This window comes from Chanodichthys erythropterus, chromosome 20, assembly GCF_024489055.1.
Source record: "Chanodichthys erythropterus isolate Z2021 chromosome 20, ASM2448905v1, whole genome shotgun sequence".
Classification (NCBI taxonomy): domain Eukaryota; kingdom Metazoa; phylum Chordata; class Actinopteri; order Cypriniformes; family Xenocyprididae; genus Chanodichthys; species Chanodichthys erythropterus.
The window spans coordinates 21,514,220-21,539,745 of record NC_090240.1 but is presented as its reverse complement, the minus strand read 5'-3'; the positions used below and the strand labels follow the sequence as shown (position 1 = coordinate 21,539,745).

The 25,526-nt window shown below is 37.4% G+C and overlaps 1 protein-coding gene across 3 annotated transcripts in view; it reads left to right on the top strand.

The window, feature by feature from the left end:
- arhgef25a (Rho guanine nucleotide exchange factor (GEF) 25a) overlaps nt 1–25,526 on the top strand; it is a 107,179-nt gene that overhangs the window by 16,444 nt on the left and 65,209 nt on the right. The window contains exon 1 of one of the 3 annotated variants that reach the window (XM_067370376.1): nt 13,919–14,316. The exons of the other annotated variants lie outside the window; for them this stretch is intronic. Coding sequence (XP_067226477.1) covers nt 14,223–14,316 — 94 coding nt within the window. The 5' untranslated portion in view covers nt 13,919–14,222. Of the gene's footprint in view, nt 1–13,918; nt 14,317–25,526 lie in introns of those variants that run through there. 3 annotated transcript variants of the gene reach the window in all.

Here is a 25,526-nt window from a genome sequence, read left to right as displayed (position 1 = left end):
TTTTATTTTTGGGTGAACTTTTGCTTCAGTAGCGGCCTTTTTAACCAAATAAGCTTTAGCCGTTTTGCAAAATGCATGTCTTTTCAAGTTAATACTTTTCAGTTCCCCATTAATAAGATCTGAAGGCCTCTGAGTTGAATTTCCATTCCTTGCTTTGTCTATGGCTAAAGAGGCCGCTGCATTACTAAAGGAGTTAGAGGCACAGGAAGATCACCCATCTGTTAAAGATTAGAAACAAGATGCCGTTTAGTGGCTTCAGTGGAATCACGAGACAGTGCCAACATTCACTAAATCACATGCAGATGTGTAGCTTGCACACATTCACCCTTTTTTTTTTTACTCCATTTTTTTCTTCTCTTTCATACCCAAAACTCATGTCCAGCAGTCCATTCAGGACATTTCCTTGGACAGAAGCCCTCGTGTCTTCCCCAAATCACCCAGCTCCACTGTCCACCCAAGGAGTAATTATTTTTGGCGGACAAACCTAGAAGCACGTAATGTAGCTCTTTCGTAACAGGGTTGGCTGAGGATGACTATGCAAACGTTTAAAACAACACGTATGCCCTTCATCTCCAATCTTTTGTCTGGTTGAATGCTTAGAAACAACATGAAGCAGCAAGTGCTGCAGTTTCAAAGGTGAATGGCTGATACACATACAGTTTCCTAGGAATATGACTGCAGAGAGTGAGACGTAATCAGATCCTTGTGCTGACTGAGATATATTTGCTTTAAATGTTTTATGTGGTGAAATATTTCATCTTCATTTTTCAGGGCACTGGGAAATATTTGTTGTTTATCATATTTGCATTATTCATTTTGAACATAAATATGTAGTGGTTCATGTGCATGCAAGGCTTAGTCTAGTGCCATTTTTTTTATTCATAATTCTTCATTCATTATTTAGTTACAGCAAAGCTGCTTGGCTCTGTCATGTGTTGCTCTGTAAAGTATTGTTTTCTTACAGTCGTGCAATCATCACTACAGTAGAAGATGCCTGCTGTGCAAACAATGATTTTTTGGGGGGGCGCGGATATTTGACATAAAACTTTATGTGGCAGTGTATCTCAAAAAACCTCTATATATGGTTTGTTCTGCAAGAAATGTTCATCCATTCATAAGTTGGCGCATTGTAAAGACCTCCTTTCCACATATTCCTTAGACTAAAAAACAAAAACACACAGTTGGGGGAATGTGGAGTCAGAATTCCCAAGAGTACCATAGGCTAAGCGAGTCCCGACCTTAAAAGGTCCTCTGTTACCACAGATTTGAAGCTGCACTGCCACACATAGGGAAAATTGGTGCAGGTTGCCTCAGGCTTTCCCAGTGTGTGTGTTTTTTCATGTCTGTATGTTTTATTGTATATGTTTAATGCATGTCAAGACTTAATTAGAACATAAACATTGACAGTTAATGTGTCTGTTATCCAATCTAACTTCCAGAATTGAATGCTTCATTTTCATTCATGAGGTGAAATTGGAAAAGAATTGGCCACACCCTACAAAGAGTTGAATGTAAATGACAGGATTAGAAATTTATTGAAATGCAGTTCATCAGAGGTAGTGCATTCTGGGAAATTTGTTCTTTTATAATGTATTTAAATTTTAAGATAAGTAAATGCAGGCTTGGTAAGCATGAGAGACTTACACACACACACACACACACACACACACACACACACACACACACACACACACACACACACACACACACACATATATATATATATATATATATATATATATATATATATATATATATATATATAATTTATGTGTATCTATCAATCATTCTATCTGTCATTGTCTATATTCTATGTAAGTAATAAGGTACAAGAGGCTCTGCTTCACATCGTGCCTAATATGCCCTTCAGCCGTGACTTATTCACGATACAGCACTAGCCTCGAGTACCTTATTGCTTTTATAAACCGGTTGCCACACAATACATATTAAAGCCAAAAATATGTATCAATGCAATTTTCATGAAGTAAACTTTCACTAAAAGCCTTCCTTCCGCCGGAAAAATTAGTCCCTGACCATGAACAGCAACAGAAGTTTCATTATTACGCCATTAGATGGCGGCAAAGACTGTCTTTATGAGTGTGTCAGTCAGTAGCGAAGACTTTTATAATGAAAAGACTGAATTGTTTTGAACACGGAACAAGACGCAACTGACAAATGCTTTGAGCGCTGTCAGTCACGGGAAAACCCCTTAACTATTAAAAGGACAAGATAATACATCAGACATTTAAACAGATTTGTTATTATGAACATAGGACTGACCTGAAGGAAAATGCTAAATCTGAATGCAGGTAATAAACTCGCTCGATCTCTTTCTCACAATACTCTTCTTCTTCTACATAATACAGTAAGCTTCAATGAACAATATCAATTGAGAACATACAGCTTACGTTGCTAAGAGTGGTTGCTAAGGGTGTTGTGTAGTGATACAGTCATAGCTGTGTTTTATCGTGAGTAAACGTGAATAAAATAGAATCAAGGACAGGAACTAACCGTTTTATAATACTAATTATTTCTATCATTCCGTCTATCAATTCCATTGTTCTGATCTATTGTTTTATCATTCTTCTCTGTTTTTAATACCTATGAACTTTTAAATGGTTTTTGTAAAAACTTTAATCCAGGCTTTGTCAAGCCAACATTCAGTACTTGTCTTGACAAAGCTTTTCTAGTTAAAAATGAGTTACATGTATTACAATTAATTTTAATTCTACTTCCTTACATTCACATTTGAGTTGCAGTTCTGCATACTTTTGCTAACTCAGTTCAGATTTAGGAATACACGTAATCTTACTTACATTCTCAATTGAGTGCAATGGTGAAAATATGTGGGTCTAACCTGTGCACATCATGACCACAAAATAAAAGAGAAACAAAAAAGATATCACTATAAAAAGAATAGATGTCTAAATCTAATTTAGGTCAAAGCATATGAAAATAAACCAGAGTTGTTAAGGAGCACAGACATCCTCCCGAGTTAATGCTCCAGAGTGGGTGATACATTGATAAACTGCTGGCCTCTGCGCTGGGGCTCTAGGCTGGAAGCCAAACCTTCACACCCAACAGCCATCAGACATCATCCTCTCAATCAACTCCTAGAACAGTTTGAGCCTGTGTCAGCCATGTCGTAAAGTTGTAGGACTGTTTGTATATTTCTCTGTTGTGTTTATCCACTGGATGTTGATATATGGTGACTGTTGGGTGAGATGCATCCCGTTGTTATAATATCTGTGGTTTGGGTTAGAGCTTGGGAATTGGATGGGTCATGTGATGGACGTTGGTCTGTTTTGTTTGCTCTTCGGTGCTAACTGTTGCCTTGTTGGTCATCATTAATCAGAGCAGAGGTTGCTACACTTTCCTCCAAATGCCTTAGCCAAGTCCTCATGATGAACAGCGCTCTGGGGAGGTATTCTTTGATCTGAAGATGAGAACAGGGTAGCCTGACAATGTTGAATCATTGTCTTTTTGGCTACAGTGTTCAGAGAACACATTCATGCAGACAGAGACGTCAGTCTGCATCTGGGGAGATCAGATGTAATGATCATCTTCTTTATGTATCAGGGAACAAAACTGGTCCACATATGGCATTTCCACACTGTGAAGTTTTATGCAAAAAATCCCCAAAAATCCCAGGATGAGATAAAGGACAGAGGAAATGCATGCTGCTCTACACATCAGAATAAGATGCAAAAGGAGACTTTATATGGAAATGGAAGCAGGAGAAGTCTGGTGTCTGTGTATATAATGTAAAACAGATATGCTTTACATAATCTCTGCTTTAATTTGTGGTTGAATGAACTTTAATGCATGGTAAGAAGGATTGTGTTTACTTTAGATAAACCTGTATGTTTAAATATCTCAACACTAATCTTTAATAAACCCTGAAAATCCTCTTCAGGACATCTTACCGACTGGATTTATAGGATCTAGGGAGAGTAATCAGCTGAGGTGCATCTGTTTAAATACAGTATGCAAGGAATGGGGAGTTCTGGTGAGAGGGATTGTGGGAGGCACTGCTTGAGAAGTTTCCAGCTTTTTCATGCATATGTGTTTCTACACTATCTATGTAGGTCTATGAATTACATGTATTTAAATGTGCTTTTGTGTATTGTGTGTCTAGGGCTTGACATTAACACCCGCCAAACCGCCAAATGCAGGTGGATTTCAGCAGTGGCGTGTAACACAGTCACTCTAGCCACTTTGGCGGGTTGAATTTTATATATAATATATACAAAAAGGCATCTGAAATGATAAACTAAGTGCAATGTAGTGTTGCCAAAAATATTGATTTTTTTTATACATATCAATACTAAAATATCTTAAAAATGCTTCCAGTACTCATTTTCCACAGAATGGATACACGATACAAGCTGCGCTTTCTCACTCTCTCATCTCTCTGATGGAGAGTTGACACACAAACCCGCCTCCTCTCACTCACTTATTGCATTTCCTCCGGATGAATATTGTTGGTGTTACAGGGCTTAAATTTCGGCATGGGACTGCACGCATTGCACGCAATTTTACTCATTCCTGCAGATTTTGTGCTCACACCCAAAGTGCATGCAAATAAAGCCAGCTCTCAGCACTAAATAAAGTTTTTCGCTGCTTATTGTGATTAAACAGTCAAATGCACACAAAATAATATCAAAATGCCGTTCTTGGTGAGTATTCAGTTAAGTTTTAAGTAAACATAAACAATTGAAAAAGAAAACGTGTAACAGTATAATAGATGCGTCAGATCTTAAAGTGACAGAAGCCTAATATACCTGTTACCAAATACGTTAATTAAGATAATATTAAACCTATCAGTATGCGAGTTTTCCCCCCATGGTATCAATGTCAAAAGTGGCTAGTAACTTTGGAAAACCACTAGCCACAGTCGCTGGTGAGCAAAAAAGTTAATGTCAAGCCCTGTACAATGTGTGTATATCACTCACAAAATCATGCAAAAGTTTGAGGTTGCTAAGATTTTTTTATGTTTTTGAAAGACGTTTCTTCATTTGATCAAAATAGAGTAAAACAGTAATATTATAAAATATTTTTACAATTTTAAATGTAATTGATTCCTGTGATGACAAAACTAACACAAATTTTTGTGGAAATTTAAGAAATTTTTAGAATTCTTTGATTAATAGAATTTTCAAAAGAACAGAATTTATTTTAATCAGAAATCTCATAAATGTTTTTACTGTTAGACCCAAATTTCTGTAGGTGACATATCAAGCATTTATTGTTAATAATATTGCTTTCTGAAAATACCCCATTTGGGCTAATGTTTTTTGGGTAATTAATACTGAAAAGTGGAGTGAGAAAACAATTACAGCAGCTGTTAATATAAAATTAACATGAATACATTTTTGAATGAAATATCATTACATTTTAATTAAAACTCCTTAAATTCGAATTTAAAATGTTAAATTCTATATCTTATTTGCAACCTCATTTCAAATTTAGGAACTAAATTGGAATTAAAATTCTAGATTCAGCTCTAAATGGTGTAGATCCCTTGCGTATGAATATGTGAGGGCGTGTGTACATTTTTGTATATATTTTTGTGAGAGTCCTGGCCAATCTCTTGGCCTGGGTTGGGAGACAGACCAGCAAAACAAAGTGCAGAGCATACAACACCAGCTCACTGCAGCCAGCCGGCTTTCTGCCAACTGTCTCTCTGTTCTCACACTGCTGCCTGCCTATTCATGCAGGCCTTAATTGGAGCTCCTGCTTTTAGAAAGAGAAAGAGGAAGAATGAGAATTCGAGAGGTCTAAACATCCCAATAAAAACACGGTACAGTGAAGGCATAGCTGTGCGATGATTAAGAATAGGTTGGAGAAGTGGAGAAATACATTTAGAGTAGATTAAGTAACTCATTTTCATCTACACACATCAAGGTAAATGAACTAGGTTATTGCATGATGGCATAAATGCAAGCTTGCTGACCTCGAAACCACAGCTACTAGTATTTTCACTGTTCATCTCACTGTCAAAGCTGTTAGTCCTTGAAACGCTGTTTGTGTAATTTGCATGCAGTGAGCAATGCCGGAATTCATCATCATCATCATCAGCATGTGCAAAAACAAGTCAGAGGGGAGTGGGAAAACAGCCAACATTACATTAAGCTATTTGTCCATCCACTTTTTATGTCTATGTACTTATGTGTGCAAACATGAGTCGACATTGATAATATCTTCTTCAAAATGTTTTTTGAGCATCCCAACGCAATAATGTTCGGCTCCATGGTATAAGTTTAGGGAAAAGCTATCTGTTTGGCTGAATGAATGAATGATGGGAAAACCAGTTTGAAAATTATATTTGCAGTTTTGCATGCTAGCCTATATATATATATATATATATATATATATATATATATATATATATATATATATATATATATATATATATATATATATATATATATATATATATATATATATATACTATATATATGAACTATAAATAAAAATAAAATTAGGTTCTGACAAAATGTTAATTGCTGCAGTCTATTTAAAAAATATTTAATTAATTATTATTATTATATTAGCCTATCATAATTATTATTCTTTTTAAAATCTGTTTGAATGAATGACTCACTCATAAAGACTTCACTTGTTTCATTACTGGATGAATAAGGTTCTGTTTACACCTGGTATTAAGATGCTTTGTGGTCAATCAGATCACAAGTGGACAATGCTAAATACAGGTGTAAAATTTTTGAGCCTGTCCACTTTCGACCACTTCCAGAAGTAGCATTCGATCGGATTACTTTTGTAGTGTAAACGCTCATGTTGTCGAATGCGTTCGAACACTCACAAAAGACCGCCTACTCTCCACCTGACCTAATGTGTAAACGTTAAAGCGAGCTAGCCAGATGGGATTTAAACATGTATACATTATTTAACATCTTTTGTTTAATTAACATTAATGACACAGATAGGTATTTTAGTCCCTTTAAAACCGAATGCAAGAATTTACTGACACATATCCGGTTCTTCACCGAGCTGTATACGTTCACTTAAGCCATAATCGACTGTATTTACATGATGTGTCTGTTTCTGACCATGCAGGGGCAAAGAGAACTGAATCGGGAACGAGCGCTGTCTGAGAGCGCGCTTCTGGTGTGTGCCATTCAGCTGGATACCACATTATGGTTATATTTTTCAAAACTTACTGCGCATAATAACTTGATACTCTTATTGAAGTTTCTCATTTAATGTAGCACGGACACTTCTTTGACATCCTCGCGTCTGACTTGATCTCCTCCTCGCTCTCTAATAATGCCGCGTTCCAGGCAACCCGTAAACCCGTGTTTTTCCCAACCTTCCTGTGAAAGTGCACTGGAACAGCAGTCAAAGCCGTGATTTCTCACCCGTGAACTAGATCGATGTACTCCCAGTTACGGCTTCTGATGACACATAGCCCGCGAAACAACAATGGCAGCCCCTACGGATGCTGTGTTTAATGTAAAATAAAAGGTATAATGCGCCGTTTTCCTCCTGTTTCCCTCAAATAAGCAAGGAGTAAGCACGTTTGGCGATAGAAATAATTATTAATGAGCATAAGCCCCGTACGGTCCCTTCATGTTGGTTTGTTTACACTTTTACGCAGTTTGGCGTGACTTTCCTGGAATGCTACAAAGTCGTGAGTCGTGATTTGACTTAGGGGCTCAACCTGGAACGCAGCATAGGTAAAATCCCACCTTTACGAACTGCAAGGTAACCGCTGATAACAAATTGTGATTGGATGGTAATTTTGTACTCTATAATATACTCTGACGAGATTGGATACCTTTGATTAGGCTATTCTCGCGTGACAGAAGACTGACGGTGCATTCCAAACGGGATATATCGCCCTCTGAAGGGCACTTCGGAGTGAAAACAATAATGGCCGCCATATTGAAGGGTCGTTCCAAACCGAAGTGCTCAAAACTGGCCACTTCAAAGGGCCATTCAAAATGAAAGATTTCGAACGGTACAACTTATGGCCCTCATGATCCTTTGCACAGGTGAGTTGTTTGTCGTGAATGGGTACAGGAGGTTTGAAGATCGATTTTACCTGTATAGTATTTTTCTATACTACTGTCATATTTATACGAGTTAGATTTAGTACATTATTATGGTCAAAACGACATTGTACTTAAACAAAAATACTTTACAGCTCCCTTTATCAGTCCATTCAAATGTTTAAAATACATAGACACATGGTGCGATAAACCAAAAATAAATAAATATATAAACTAACGTTAAACAAAGGGCGCAGCTTGCAAAGTCTACTCCTCCTTGATTGTCTCATTAAGATGACGCAGAAGTGCGTTCCAAATGAAGAGTTGTTTTTTGACCCCTACACCCTTCATCCCTTCAAAGCTCTCACTCCGGAGGGTAAACCCTTTGAAGGGATTAGGGCATAGGGATGAGTCCTTCCGAATGGAACACATTTTATATGATCACCTAGCAAAGACAATTTAGGAAAGATTAAATACGGGACAAAACATGATTTTTTTCATAATAAGTTGGGACACTAAATATGAAGCTGAAATACGGGACTGTCCCGGGAAAAACGGGACGTCTGGTCACCCTAATTGTGGGTGATTGATGGAAAGGTTTCACTTGATGCATCCTTCAAAATGAGCTGAATGAAGGACACAAAACAAAGGCTGCCTTCCAAAGATTCTTCAAATTGAGATATCCTTCAGAGGCGCTCGATGACATTGGCGAGATATGCAGATTCTGACCTAGTTATTTGAATTTATAATGTTTTTTTAGAAAAACGCTTCACTTCGCTTCAGAAGGCCTTTATTAACCAACTGGAGTCGTATGAATTACTTTTTTTTAATGGATGGATGCATTATTTCACAACCTTATAAACCTTGGAGGACTAAGGATATTTTTAAATATATCTCTGATTTTGTTCGTCTGAAAGAAGATTCATATACATCTAACATGGCTTGAGGGTGAGTAAATCATGGGATAATTTTCATTTTTGGGTGAACTATCCCTTTAACGATTAATCGTGCAGCTCTAGTGCATACAGAATGTATGAGGGTGAGTGTGAATGATTTTAGGCTTACGTGTGTTGAATATGTGCGTGCCTGGGTAGACTCATAAATGGAGGCAATGAAGTGGGGAGAATGAGTGAATAAACAGGAAAGGGTGAGGGAAGAACAGAGGAGGCAGAGGAAGAGGAATGGGTAAAGACAGAGAAGGGAAAATGAAAAGAGAGGTATGGGTTTAAATGCAATATTCACCTCACATTCCCTCATTGGTTCTTTTGCCCTGTTGTCAGAGAATTCTTAAATGTGACTTTCCAGATGGATTGCAATATTCAAATGCCAGATAAATTGTGTAGTAGATTGACTTGTTCAGCATAGGAAACTGCCGTTCTGAACATCTTTGTAATTTTACACTGTCAGAAAAAAAGGTATGGTGCTTGTCACTGGGGCAGTACCCTAAGGTACAAAAGTGAAAAGGTACATCTTTGTACATTACTTAGCCCTAAATGGTGCATATTAGTACCTTAAATGTACACATTAGTACTTTAAAAGTGCCTATTAGTACCTTTTTACTTTTGTACCTTAGTGTACTGCCAAAGTGACAAGCACCGTACCTTTTTTTCTGACAGTGTAACAGAAAAGGAATATAAAACTTGTCTGTTGGTAAACTGGAAATTACCTTATTCTATATTTAGTCAGAAATTATGATATTTAATGGGACAATACATGTATTTTACAATAAAAGACTAGCCACCTCACCTTAGTATTTTTCAGAAGTTACTGTGTTATTACATTTGGTTGTATTTGTATTTTTATTTTTAATATTTTTATTAGTTATTTATTAGTTATTAGTTATTAAAGTGTTTTGTCATTTTTTGTTATTTAATGAATGTTTATAGCATTATTTTAGTATACTAATATATTTTACTTTGATATTTATACCCAGCTATATTAATAAAATACTTTTTTTGCTGTAAAAATGCATATAATGTAATGTAAACATAACAGAACTGTAATTAACAGAATTAAACAGTGCATATTTTCATCAGACACTCCCAGAAAAGTGATTGAAAAGCCTGTTTTTCCTGCTTGAGCATCTTCAAATTAGAGAAGAAGATTCATGAGAGGGGTAAAGACTTGCGCAACATCCAGGCACTTTGTATACACTCCCTCTACTGATCAGAAATGTTAATGCACTCCATACAGCACACATGTAAGGCTTGATCACTTGGATGTTCATGTTACATTCTTCCTTTAACCAGTATAGACATACTGTACAGTATGTTGATTTTGAGGGAGGTATTTGCTTGCTAGTCTTTAAAGAAACAACATACTGTACCTTAACAGGAAAAGCAAACACAACAAATGCTCAGATCAACTTATCAAAATTTGCATTCCTGTCATGGTTAATTTAATCAAGTACTGCAAAGAGTGAAAAAGCAAAGTGGTTAGGGAAAGAGGATGACAAGATTAGAGAGAGGAGGACAGAAAACTTGACTTGTGATCATATACAAACATCACCATAATTGTTGTCATAGCCATGAAACTCCCTTTCTTTTGCTAAGCAGTGTACACTTGAAATACGAAGGAACAGAAACAGGACAGCACTGCTTGTTTGATGTGCAGCATTAGTCTTTGAATCTAATGGTGTGCTTTAAAATTGCTTTTCAGTTTCAATTTAATTTGTCTTCCTTTTAACCAAATCAAAATACTGTTTGTTCTCTTTGTCTGTGTAGTTGGATTATAGGTTATAAGAGAGAAAATGCAGCTCTCCTTTGTTCTTGCGAGTAAAATCCTCTGTTATTCACGTCACAGGCAGACACGGCAGCATGATGAGTAGCTGTTTACAACACTGCTACCTGGTGGAGGTGCTAAGGGGATGACAGCAATTTGCAGTAACAAAGTAACATCATTTGTTTTCACTGAGAGTTGCCAATTTGAGGTGACATGAGTGACAGTGATAGGCTCACTAGCAGTATGTTTATAATGGTTATAATGGAGCCACAGAAGGTTTTTGCATAGTCAGGCTACATTTTCCATCTCTCTGGCCAAGTATGACACAATGCGTAAACAAATATTTGAAGGATTAAAAATGTCATGTCATCTCTGTCTTTCAGTGCTCAATGCTGAGGCCTATTGTAGTCTGATTAACATGTATAATGCAATTTTAGTCTGACTGAAGTGTCTTAAAAAGATTTATGCTTTAATCTGACTGAAACCAAACTTTTAAATTGCATGAAAATGCATACTCTCTAGATTTGTATATGATACAATTCACACACATTTTTTAGACATTTAGAGGTACCTGTAAAGACAGCTTCAATTCATCATTATTGTATATACAAGATACTGTAGGTTGTTTGACTTTTATGCATTGCATATATTCAGCATGTGGCAGTCTCAGTCTTGATGTTTCTATCTTTTAAACAGGGGAATGGTTTGTTGGCTACTTCAGTGAATTCTCCATTCTCATTGGCTGTATCATACTTATATGGAGCCTCTCTGCTTTTCTGCAATAGACACTGGGTAATTGGGCTCTAGAGAGAGACTAATTCCATCAACACACACACAAACTCAGCAAAATCCCCAGCTGCTCATGCACTCGAAAAGAGGCCTGCACTCCATTTCCTGCTCCTCTTTACCATTAGCATCACATTCCGACACACACTTTTCTTGCACAAGCCTTGTTTCTTTATAGGGTTTTTCACACTTGAAACTGTTAAAGGGATAGTTTACTTTAGCCCTGGTTATCTTGTTCCATATCAGGTTTAGAAATTTTACATTGCACATCTGTAAACCCTGTGTTAAGTTTTTTTCTTTTATACATGAACATATGAGATCAGTAGTAACCAGGTTTGTTCCATTTTTGCATATTTATTAGCATTGTTGTTTTAATTTTGTGTAAAATATATTTATTCATTTTTTTCTGCAATTGCACTTTAAACATTCTGATTTGTTCTTGTTATTTGTTTTATCTATTAACATAAATTTGCAACTTGGATGGAAACTAGCTATTAATTGGACAAGTAGTACAGCATCAATTTTAAAGGAACAGTTCACACAAAAATGAAAATTATCCCATAGTTTTCTTTTTTCAGCCGAACACAATCAGAGTTCCAGTGGAAGGGTGATCTCTGACTTGATGTATAACATAGGCGTAGCGTAAGCTTAGGTGAGAATTGACGAACACGGAAACACAGAGGATAGGGCAAAACAAAAAGCCGGTCACATATTAGAAGTCTAAGAGGAGAAGTTTTATAGACAACCCACTGGAGTTGTATGGATTACTTTTATTATGGATAGGTGAGTTTTTTGGAGCTTCAAAAACTTGGGCACTATTTAATGCCTTTACAAAGCTGGGAAGAGCCAGAATATTATTTAAAGGGATACTTCACCCAAAAATGAAAATTTGATGTTTTACCCCCAGGGTATCCAAGATGTAGGTGACTTTGTTTCTTCAGTAGAACACAAATGATGATTTTTAACTCCAACCGTTGTGGTCTGTCAATATAATGCACGTCAATGGGAACTCCATCTATGAGAGTCAAAAAAACATGCACAGACAAATCCAAATTAAACCCTGCGGCTCGTGACGATACATTGATGTCCTAAGACAAGAAACAATGAAGTGATCGCTCGTACTAATAGACATATACACGTGAGAGATCACTTCCGGCATCAGAACGCATTTTCAGACCTCACCAACCAAATGATATAACTACTGTTCGGTTTCTCACACAAACTGATTGTTTCGTGTCTTAGGATATCAATGTGTCGTCACGAGTCGCAGAGTTTAATTTGGATTTGTCTGTGCATGTTTTTTTGACTCTCATAGATGGAATTCCCATTGACATGCATTATACTGACAGACCACAACGGTTGGAGTTAAAAATCATCATTTGTGTTCTACTGATGTAGGTTCTAAGTCACCTACATCTTGGATGCCCTGGGGGAAAGCAGATGATTTTTGGGTGAACTATCGCCTTAATATAACTCTGATTGTGAAGCTAGGATGATTTGAGGGTGAGTAAATTATGGGATGATTTTTTTGGGTGAACTATTCCTTTAATAACTGCTTTTCCATCTGTAGAAATGTGACTATGTACATCTTCTGTTTTTCTGAAGTCTTCTAAAATAAACCGGTTTTTACTGCTGGTTATATCTGGAGGGCAAAGCCCTTATGTCAGCTTTACCTCAGTAACAATCCCACATTGGTTGTGTTGAAATGTCATTGTAAATCACCAGCACTGCAACAGAACATCCAATCAGAGGTGGCAAGCACAAAAACACACACTCGCCATCTAGCCTCCAGCCTCTGTGAAGTATGAACACAGACACATGTGATCAAAACATATAAACATTACCAGTTGAAATGTGATATTCTGGATTCAACACAGCCGACTCTTGTGCATCTTCCCAGGCCTGTAACTTTCAGAACTAATCAAAAGGCAGCTACCTTCGTCCCTTCGCCCATGTATTCTGTAAACCCTGTGTACAGTAAACACAACACACCCGTACCTCGTCCCAGCAGGTCTGTGAACACTCCTCTGAGTGGAGTTAGTTGAAGACATTGGCTACCCTTAGCCTGGTTCTCCTGAAATAATTACCACATGCAATTAAGCTCACAAGCAGATTTTTATTTTCCATCTTGTTTATCTTGGATCTGACTCATGAGGGGCTCGAATTTGGACCAGCCATCTGAGACCTTCTAAAATTGTTATGTGCTAAAAAAGTCCAAGACAGATGGTTGAATAGACTGGAGAGCTGAGAGAAAATTATGAGAAGAGTAAACGCATGATGAAGGGGATAAAAGGGGGAGTGGGAGCTGTATCCTGGAATAGCCAGCAAGTCAAGCTGCTAACTCCACCCCCTCACCCCCCCTCCTCTCTCTCTCTTTCTCTCTCTCTCTGGCAGTCTTACAGTCTGTCATTTGAGCAGACAGTGAGAGCAGGAGGGAGGAAAAACAGGGAGACTGAGCTGTGCTTTTGCCTGCTGTTGACTTGTCTTCTTGCTTGTGCAGTGACAACCTGAGACTGGATATCCGGACGGTATATGATTCCCTAGCAGACTAGCTGGACTTTTTCCTCCTCTTGGGATTTGTTTTGAGGTTTTCCTTCACACCTCTTTGGAATTACCGCTACAGGGATATCCCCGGCGTGAACGCGTGTGATGTGCCATGCCCATGCCTGCTAATCTTGTGGTCAGTGACTGGGGTAGACCATGAAGGGGGGCCACCACCATCGGGGCTGCGCCTGCCACCACTTGTTTCGGAAAGTCCTGGCAAAGTGCGGCTGCTGTTATGCCCGGGTCAGAGGTCAGTGACTTTAACTTTGTCACAGTTGACTTGATTTCAAAGAGATGAAGGATAAGAAAACTACTACTACTACCCTTTGAGTTTGCAACTTCTTGGTCGGGTGTGCTTTGTTGAATGCTAATTTTCATGTCATTTCTGGACTTTTCCTGTTCCGATTTTCTTTTTTGGTTAATGATCTTCTTCCATTGGGTCTTGCCTTCCAAATCTGCATTGGCAGATGCTCACCCACCTTTTTCTTATCTCTACTCTCTGAGTGTGAATATATTGCATGCGTGTCGGGGGGATTCGTCTGTGCCTCTTTTTCTACTGGTGTTTGCGCTCAGCTGGAGCAACAGATGTCTGTCACTTCTCCTGGTTACGGCTTCCCCTCACACTTTTCATCTCACTCCCCCTCTCAAAGGCGTGTACACGATTATCGAGTGGCAAGAACGGCGTGTGTGCGTGTGCATGTTTATGTCATGCATTAGATGCAGTGTGTTTGCGTGTACGACAGGGTGCCATGTGTTAAGGGGGGTTTTTGGAGGAGCACGTGGGTGGATGAAACTCACTGCACAGAAACATTCCTTCCCCTATTTAAAACTGAGACTTTGACTAATACAGTCCCTGTCTCTTTTTCCTATCTTTTTTGTTTGTCTCTCAAGATTTTCAGCCAGCTACTGAGGTTTCTATTGTAATTCATCTTCATTTACTTACCTTCATGTCATTTCAAACTTTTTTTTTTTTTTTTTATCTGTACAATGTAATTCAGGTGGGTTTAATGTTGTTTTGAATCCCATTGACTTTCATTGTATGGACAAAATACGTCATACAGGTTTGGAATGACATATTTTCATTTTGGGGGAACTATTCCTTTAATGTTGCAGTAGGGAGTTCAACTTTGAGTAAAATATTGCATGTTAAATGGTAGCTCCAAAGCAAAATGTCTTGCGATTACATCTACACAATTGGTTTGTGCTATATCCCATCTGTATTGAGCCTAAAATTGTATAATTTATGTAAAATACACTGCTTTAAAGCTTTCTTCGTGTGCTCTTTTATCATCGTTTCGACTCTGCGGGGCTCTGGCATAGTTTAGATGCCTCTAGTTTAATCTCCAGTGCTTATGTAATGGATATTCTTCCTCTGAGCCAGAGTATGTGCTTTCTACCTTCACTTAGGATCATCTGAGTTAATCTACAACATCATTCTGAAATAGTGTTGTTACAGGACCAAAATTTCAGTAATTGTTACTAATACCAGTAAAATAATTTTACGCAAATTAAACATTAGCATTTAGCCTTCACATATTGCTCAATTAAGTAAACATTGCATTTAAAAAGATCAAATGAAAGTTTTAATATAATAAAATGAAAAAGAAACAAAGTGGCAGGTCTGTTGCACTTACTGTACACTGCAAGACTTAATACACAGATCTATTTTGACTTAATCGCTTTTTTTTTGTCCCATATGGTTATTACAAACATTGCAATTTCATATTCAGTCCTCCATTTTAATATGGCTGTCCCTGCCGAAACTTTGCAGTGTGTAGCAGCTTAAGAAATAAAAGTTTTCTTTGATATATATAACTTTTAAATTATGAATAGGTTATGTACAGAAAGTGAGCAAAGTTGAATATAGAAACCGAGCATAGAGCGCTCCCTTTATAATCAATGAAGCTAATATTAAGTTTACTGCCTGAAAGCTCCCGTTTATTATAAAAAATGTCTATACTGCTCAATGAATCTCTTTTTTGCATTGTGTTTATACTTCGTTGGTTACAATGAAACAAACTATTGAGTGGATTCTGACTAACTTAAACGCCTCTGATTGACCATTGTGTTCACACTTTCAACAAACATGTCTGTGATTAGCTACACTGTAAAAAATAATTGTTGGTTTAACTTAAAAAGTAAGTTTCCTGGTGGCCTTAATTTTGAGTTAATTGAAATAAAAAATTTGAGTTAATACAATGAACACGATTGGTTTAATCAACAGATACTCAAAATAGTATATGATCTGAACCACATTAATTATTGAAGTTGGGTTGACAAAAGAAAAAACTGTTAACAAATCATAAATTTATTTTTTACAGTGTACAATGCTCAACGCATGCACTATTCTGAAGTCGTGCCAAACCTTGTGAGCCTAATAAGTTTTATTTTACATAGAGTGAGTGGCATCATGTGGGCCATCATGTTTAGATCACATGACCTGATTAATACTATTAATTTGATCACAAAAAAATCCTCTATTATCGCTCACAGAATAAATTAATCATAGCTGACTGTGAATAATGCATTTCAACAATGTAGATAATTATTGCTTTTGCATGATACTAGTAAAACTGCTGTATCGGCCAAACAAAAATTGAGTACACCTTTAAACATGCATGGAGAGTAAATAAAACGCCTCTTAAGTGAAAAATGCCAGTGCACTTCCTTTCACTAGCAATGATGACCGCTTCGAAGTGACGGTACCCTGTGGTTACGTGTAGTCGATTTCAAGTGCAGCTCTAAGTGAGCAAATATAATTTAAATGTTGGGCATTAGTATTAGACTCTCCTCCTTAAATATAAATCGCTTTAGGAGAAAGCTGTAGGCAGATGGAGACGCTTAAACCCATATGTGACATCCTCCCACCATCTCCCTCTCTTTCACTTTCCAAGCCTAACTCTCCTGCCTTGAAGATTATATGCCTCTTTCTGACACCTAAGCTCTATTCTCTATGATAGAAGGGAGTATAAATGACTGGTTTATGTAAGAGTGTTTAATCACGCTCGGATGAGGGCTAAATGTTTATTCAGCCCTGGGAATAAAGTACACAACCTGAATGCTCACAGAGCAGGAGGGATGTCGACGTGCTGTTTTCTGCATGGTTAAAGGGGCAGAAGTGATCGCATGTGCGGGAAGAGCTATTGGTCTGGTGTCATGCACATCCCTTTCGTGTCTGAAACACACAGACAGTGTGATGCAAACACTTGCATACACCCTTTTTGTTTTGATGTTTATAGGAAAAACAATCTAGATTGTGCAGAGATAATCATCTTCTAAAATCAGTTGTTCTCCAAAGGTTTTTCCTGTCTGTGAAGGTGTAATGGATGGAAAAGTTCAGAACTTGCTCTTCCAGGAACTAGTGTTGTCAAAATACTGGAATTTCACATTTCGATACGATACACACACAGCACAGGGAGGCTTTATTTTATACTTTGAACAAAAAAAAAAAAGACAAATAAATAAAATAGAATAAAGAGACAAATAAAATAAACAGCTTTTAGTTTTTTCAGGTGGGTCTAACAGTAGGATTCACTAAGAAATGCTACAGAAATTAAAGTAATCAAATGTAAACTAACTCTGGATAGTCTTCATTGTAAAAGTTTAATACAGATTAATGCTAAAATTAAAGTTACAAAGGTTTTTCAGTCAAGAGCAGTGAGTGATTTTTTTTTATTTTTTTTGTATTTGTTCTTTGATTAACATGACAGGAATATTAGGCTGCTGTCACTTTAAAAGCTTATTCACTGATCCAATATGCTGTTACACAACATGCATTTTCAGCTATTTATGTTCTAAAATTGACTGTGTTTACCTGAATACTCGCCAAGATGGAAATTCCAAGATAGAAGTCAGAAATTACATCCTGGTCTTTATATATGTCTTGATTCAATGTAAATGTATGGCATTTTTCACCCATCTTATCGTCCTTCAAGCTCAAATCATACATTTTTAATTTATATGCATCAGTATTACAAAAACTCAACCACTTCCATCAGTTCCCTAGTGGTGTAGCCATCTCTTCAATGACCAGCAGAATGCAATCACATTGCTTTTTTAGCCAAACCATCATTCTGGTAATTGCACAGCAGTAAAAGCTGTTTCTTTTCCACGCTGCAGCTGTAGATGGCTATTATTTACAAGCCCAGCAGGAATCCACCATATGACATCTCTTCTCTCCTTCCTAATGAGCACCAAGTTTCGAGACGCATGACAATCATCTGCTCAGACACTATTAAGGTGACCATGACTATGTAGCTAAAACAGTTCCCCACTGGTATCTGAATGAAAATGCTGGGTTGCTAAATAGGTTGTCTGCATGTGTGTGTATGTATCATTCATAGACCCACTTAGAGAATCAATAAACTTAGAACAGAAATCTTGGACGTAATGGCACCATGCATTGATTTTTTTTTTTTATAAAATCAAGCATCAGCAGAGCTTACAGCGGAGACAGCACATTTCAAAGTGATTGCCACTAGCATCACACTGAACTTGCAGTTTGTAAGAACATAATTTTATGATTTAGAAAAAAAGAGCAAAAAGGGTAGAAAAATAGAGAGGGAGGAAGTAAAGGATGGAAGCAAACAGTCTGAAGAGGCATAACTCAAGAATTGTTTCTGAGCCGAGCTAAGAGTTTGTGTTATCTTTTCTGAAACTTGCTTGGCTCTGACAGAAACAGGAAGCTGGAAGTTTTTACCTCAGGAAAAAACATGTCTTTACCTAAAATGAGCTGGACAAAGGAGCTTGTTGTAGATTTTTGCAGCTGTGTTCATTGAGAAGAACATGACATACAGGCTGAAAGCCATTTCTGATGTCCCATGGAAAAGATATAGGAATTGTGCCCACTGATTAGCATGGTCATGTTGTTTATTAACATGCACCGGCTGGCTTGTTTTAGCATGCGAGTCACTAGAAATTGCAAGTCCTGTGTGGATATTTTCTTGTTAAAGTGGGTTAGTTAGTCAACAAGACTTTTTTTCTGACAATTTAGTAAATTCGCTTAAAGGGGTCATGACATTGATTTTTATTTTTTATTTTAAAGGGGACCTATTATGCCCCCTTTTACAAGATGTAAAATAAGTCTCTGATGTCCCCAGAGTGTGTATGTGAAGTTTTAGCTCAAAATACCCCACCAATAATTTTTATACCATGTTAAAATTAACACTTTTTGGGGGTGAGCAAAAACGCGCCATTTCAGTGTGCCCTTTAAATGCAAATGAGCTGCTGCACTCGACCTAAGAGGGTGGAGCTTCAAGAACTCATTCTCCGGTGTCAGGACGCACTATAATGCCAGAAACTGCGAATATATGCTGCATGGAGACAGAACAGGTAAAGTTTAGTTTAATTACTATTATAACTTATATTGTCTTCTTGCTTTTATCCACTATATTAAAAATATGAAGCTTCTGTTTTCACTCTAGAAAATCAATGTAAGAGCTTAAAACAGTGCAAATGTGCATTAAAATATTATCCATAAACTCTCTCTCTCTCCCTTGCATTATCATCAACATACAGAGCGAATTACACAGAAAACAGTAAACAAAATATAAAGACCTTATGCATTTTCGGGTGGTGCTTAATAAACTGGTAAACTTTATATCCGTAAATCTCAGATGAACTGTAATAAAGTGCTCTCACCTTCATTACTGCCATATCCAATAACACTTTGGAGACTGTAAGCTGGATCACAAACAGTTTGTACTGATCTATCCTTGAGTAACAACTTTTAGCACAATCTCTGTTTTATATTGTCCCTTTGCATTGACATTCTTTCACAAAGCAGTCCAGAGTGAAATGATTCACGCAGAAATAAACGAATTTCAGTAGAGTTGAGGGAGCATTTCCTTCAAAAACAAAATTAATCCACCTCATCTTCAGCGCCTCAGATTTCAGGAGTAAATGGAGAGGGCTATGTAGATTAATCCATCAAGCTACAGAACACCTTAAACGCTTGGGAGACATTCTCTTCAGTGCAGCAATGGCGGACTGTGTACAACTCGCTGTGAACTCACTCAGGGCTGTTCTACGTTAAAATGGCAGTGTCTGTCAACATTCCTGGGCGGAGCCTGTGGCTAATGTGATGTCACATTGCCAGGAACTTGCAAACGGCTTGTTCTGAGACACTGCTTATGATTTATTGGGATTAAAAAAAGGAGTGGTTGGATTTTTATCATTATAGGGTGGTTGTGTACACACACTGCCAACACACATTTACGTCAAAGACCATGCAAAAGTGAATTTTGCATAATAGGTCCCCTTTAATGTTTCTTGAGGTTAACTCATAATGTTAATAAAGTATTTTTACACAGAAAACCAGCCATATATCGCACAAAAATGATTACTTCAACCTTAAGGCTTTGTCAGTAAACTGCCACTGTTAGGAATGGCCAACATCATTGTATAGGAAAAAGTATCAGTGCCCCCTTTCAGGTGTTTTGAAAACATCATTCATATAAAAACATAATTTACAGACAAAGCATAATGAAATTGTTTACTTAAGGTTTGCGAGTTGGCAGCTCAATCTTTCACCAAAATTTTCTTTGCAAACTCCCTATTACACTGTGCCTTATTGACAAATAATCTGCAGTCAAATGCTCCGAACAAACATATAATGTTCTGACACGATCTGGGACACTATTAAAAATAAACCATCTACATTTTCCTGATGCTGGGGTCCTTCTGAAGTCTGTACAGAGACTTAAAGAGCTATATAAACATGATGCACCAAAGCAAATGCTAATGCACTTCCATTTGTCATGTTGTCAGCAGACTCAAACACGTAGTGTCAGTGTGTCATAAATTGAATGGGCATCTGTATACTGTATCCAGTGTTGACCACGTCAGTGGTTCTATTTGCTTTAAACTGTGGTGCAGATGGGTGTCAGCCATTAAGCAAATGAATGCCAGTGGGTGGGGCCAATGGTGCGTTGATGTAAAACTATTGGTCGATGTGTTGCTCTAGAGAGAGCCGTATGTAAATGTATTTGCCTGTGTAACGTCACAAATCCTCTCATATCTAAATGAGACGTTTTTGAACTTTGATTAAATAAATGTTATTTTTGTACTGAGAAGGATGCTTCAAGCTATGAAACTTGTAGGATGTTCAAAGACCCTCTTATGTTTCAAAATTTTGAAATGACCCATTTAACTTCATAAGAAATCCTGCACCTGCAAGGATTTTGAAATGTTTTTTCCTCTCTTTAATGCATTCGGCTGTTAATGGATAAATGATTACTCTATTTCCCTGCTGTCCCTGGACGTCTGTTGTGATTCAGATATTTCAAGCTCTAGCCTTATCCTCAGCATTATCCTGCAATGCAGCCTATATCATGAAAACAAAATGGCGGTCCCAAAAACAGCTTTACATTACCAAACTATGATCTTCAGAGGCTTGTAAAGCCTCTTAATCCATCTGCTTTAGATGGCTGGTAAAGAACGACGATTTAATGAAGCTTGGGTATGAGCATGTGCTTCTCGTCATGGTAGTGTTTAAGAAGGAGACAGTACCACTCTGCAGTAAGTCACAACATCTGTTGCTATATTGCATTTCTACCACTGCAAAGCCTGAACACCTCCCGTGGTAAGTTGCAAACCTACAGGTAATCTTGCTTTTAAATATACTTTTCCAGAGTACAGGCAATCATAATGTGTGTGAGTAAATCAGACGGGCTCCAGTGGCAGGAAAGAAGGGAGCAAGTCGAGTAAGAAGGACCTTAGCGTCAGTGCTTTGCCAAGAGAATGTTCTGCTTTCCAAGCCTCTGTTTTCTTTGGCCGTGGCGTATATTGAAACCAATGGTTCCACGCTTTCTGCCTCCCCATGCCTTCATTTTCACCTGCAGGTTTCCTTTTTTGTTTTCACCCCAAGCCAGTTTTGAAAGCTGAATAGGGTGATGCTTGAAAGGGAAATTAGGGGTGGAGAACCGTTTGTCTCTCACTCTCTCATGTACACATGTTTTTTTTCCCCCTGTTCTGTGCAAATCATTGTGAAAAATGGGAGCAAACCCTACCTTTGTATTGTTTGTTGACATATTGGCTTGTATCTGAAATCACCCTCTGTACTGTCATTCACTATTCCCTGTGTTACTCCACAAAGATGGTCCACTTAAAGGAGTAAATGAAAACGAAAGAGTGAATTAGGCACTAGCTATGTTTCCATCCAAAGTTGAGAATTTAACTTGCATAAAATTGGAATGTCACATTAAACATTTGCGAATAAAGCATCCAATGTACAAACAAAACCGTCACTTTCTGGGAAATTGGTGCAAAATATCTGTAATAAAAATGTAAGTTACTGCAATTGGTGAAGCCACTGTGGCAATTTTTTTCCTACATAATAAAGGACTTGTGTCTCAGACCGAACAGACAAAACACAATAATGCTGTCATGTTATCTTATGTTCGGCTGCCTGGTGTTTAGGAATGCAATCATGTGAGACACTTCTGGAAGAAAATCCAAATCATTTTGATGACAGACTTTGGTTCAGACATTTCAGAATGATAAAACCATGCTGTGCAATAAAATTGGTCTGCTGGTTAGTCCAGTCATCATCCACTGTTGAGGCAAAGAGAGGTTTTTTTTGTTGTGCATCGAAGGATTCACTCAGTAAATGTTTTTCCATCATAGTTTTTGCACATTTCTTATTGGATATAAAATGTATCTGCCTCATGTGAGTGTATAAGATTTTTAAATTTATGCACATCTTGACATTTCCATACAGTTTTTTTATGTGAACTTCCAAAATTCTCTAGCAGCTAACTGTTGAGTACATCAGTTTTACACCTGTTAATACAATGCATTATTATGCATTATTATTATTATTAGGCCTGGGTAAAAAAACAAAACAACGATTTCTTGATTTTAATTGATTCTCATTTTTACGAACCGATATCGATTCTTAAATCCCAAGAATCGATTAGTATAGTCTGTTTTCAGTTAATGAATGAATAGAACATTGTAGCACTCCTTCCATCCAATAAATGACAATAACCTTTGTGCTTTGTTAATTTGAAGTCTCAGATTTCAAATTCTGTCCATTTTCTTATGAAATTAAACAAATAACTGTTTTGACGCTATTTAATTGTGGCGTGACAGATCGCTGTAGCACCTCAGTTCAAGAAAGGTGTCAGCGCAAAACGCACGTGAATTGATTATCTCTTCCGCTTTAATACCAGTTACAGCGCAAAATAAACATGAATGAACACCCGAAGGTATGTTGAAAGATACAGTACAACTTACCGAAATCCGTATCCTGTCTCATGGAAAAGCTCAATCAGTGTTTCAACAGCGAAAGACATCAATAAAACAGCTTGTTAGCAATGTCACATAACGTCACATTTACCTCAGAAAAACCATTAGTGACCAGAACATGTTAGTCAGCTAGAAAAATGAACTCTAGAGAGGAGCTTTTTATAGTAATGTAGTACCAACTGATTTTCATGTATATTTTATAGCATTAGTTGAGAGATGTTTTTTTTTCCTTGAGAAAATTTGCCATGTACTGTTCCTGATATATATCCAAAATAATCAATATTGTATCAAATCAAATTTAATCGAATCGACTTGCAAGCTTGTGAATCGAAATCAAATTGAATGTTGAAATTTGTGTCAATACCCAGCCCTATGGGATATAAATGGTCAGCAATTAATTGCTATAAGTTTACCATGGTGAAAAAAGTACATTTCTATAATGTACTTAGAGTACTCTATTTTTGTGCACTAATTTTGTACTTAATATACTAAAAATTCTTCTTTAGTACTCCTTAAGATAATCTTAGGAATATCTAAGTGTGCTGTTTTGAGACACCATGAAATATGAACTAAAATGTGCTTTTAACATACTATCTCTGTATTAAACAAAAATGTTTAGTTACCACTTGTAGTACACTTGAACCCATAGTGTACTACAAGTGGCAACTAAATACATTTTTTTAAATACAGAGTATGTTAAAAGCACATTTTAATCCATATTTTAAAAATAGCACAGTTCAGTTCACTTCGATGTTTTTAAGATTATCTTAAGGAGTACTAAAGATGAATTTTTAGTAAGTGTACGAAAATAGAGCACTTCAAGTACATTATAGAAGTGTACTTTTTTTCACCTGAGTATGTGGGAACAAGTTTCTAGATTGGAACTATGGGAAAGAACTGATTATGTTTGATGGTTTTCATCTGCAATTAGTTGCATGAATTGTGCATCCACATGACTGAAAACCAAAAACCGTGAGTCTTTAAGGAAACACGCTTCAGTCTTGTATTGTGCACTTGATATAATACAGCCATTTTGAGATCCAGAAGCATCAGGTTCCAACTTAAGGTCCATTTCAACTTGTGCTGGTGAGCTTCATTTCAAGTTGAGCTGCCCCTACACTGTTTTGCTTTTTCTTGGTCTCAGTATTCCCAGGTTCCTGCTGGATTTGTCAAGCACACACATCCAGGCCACCATGAGCCCACCTGAGGCCAGTTTCTCTGTACAATCTTGACTCAGCCTCGTAATGAGCTGGCACTCACAGTGCTTGGCAGCTACTCAACCAAGTGAGGGAGAGAGGGCTTCACAACTAGAGCAATAATAATTATCTCATACAAAAAAGACTGATCTGCTCCCATTGCACATGAACGCTGATAAGTGGCTGTTCAAGGGGTTGTCTGATTGGACAGGTTATTAGCTGCTATTTAGCAGGCATTTTTTATGCAAGGCCACTTACCACGGCTTGTATGCTCGGAACAACCTGCCATTCTCAAGGGTGCAGTAGTATTAAAGCCCAATGGGATGAGCTCTTTAGCACTAAACCTGCAACCTTTGTGGCAGCAGCCCTGGTCTTTAGAGTCAACCTAATATTAAATCCAGTCATTTTAAATATTAAGTCCATCCATCCATCCATCCATCCATACATAAATCATATCCATCCATCCATCCATCCATCCATCCATCCATCCATCCATCATATCTAACTATCTTACTATGGATTCATAGATTGATGTATATGATTTACAGTAGATATGGATGGAAGGATGTTCAAATTCCACTAGACCAATGAGGTTTATAGATGTTCTTTTTTGACTTTGCAGACATCCTTTTTGTCATCCACTTATAAGGTCTCATTCCTCCATGCATTATGGAAAAAGCTGCAAAAATAGCAAAAACGAAAGCAAGCTGAGGTACTTGAGACTGCTTCTCGCTAAGTAGTAGGAGATATTTTTAACACAGCACCCCATCCCCCTTCTTTCTCTCTATCTGTCTTTTTTTCCTTCCTTCCCTCCTTTGCTCTCCCTCTCTATCACTGTAAATCTCCCTGATATATTTTCCTTCCATCTCTCACTCTTTCCATCTCTTACTCAGTCTCTTACACACATGCACCTCCTCCAGCAGAATGAAGAAATAGCCTCAGTCGAATATTGGGCAGAAAGTTGTATGATATGCCTGTGAGGAATGTGAACATCAAGTGGAGCGTTAAGATCATT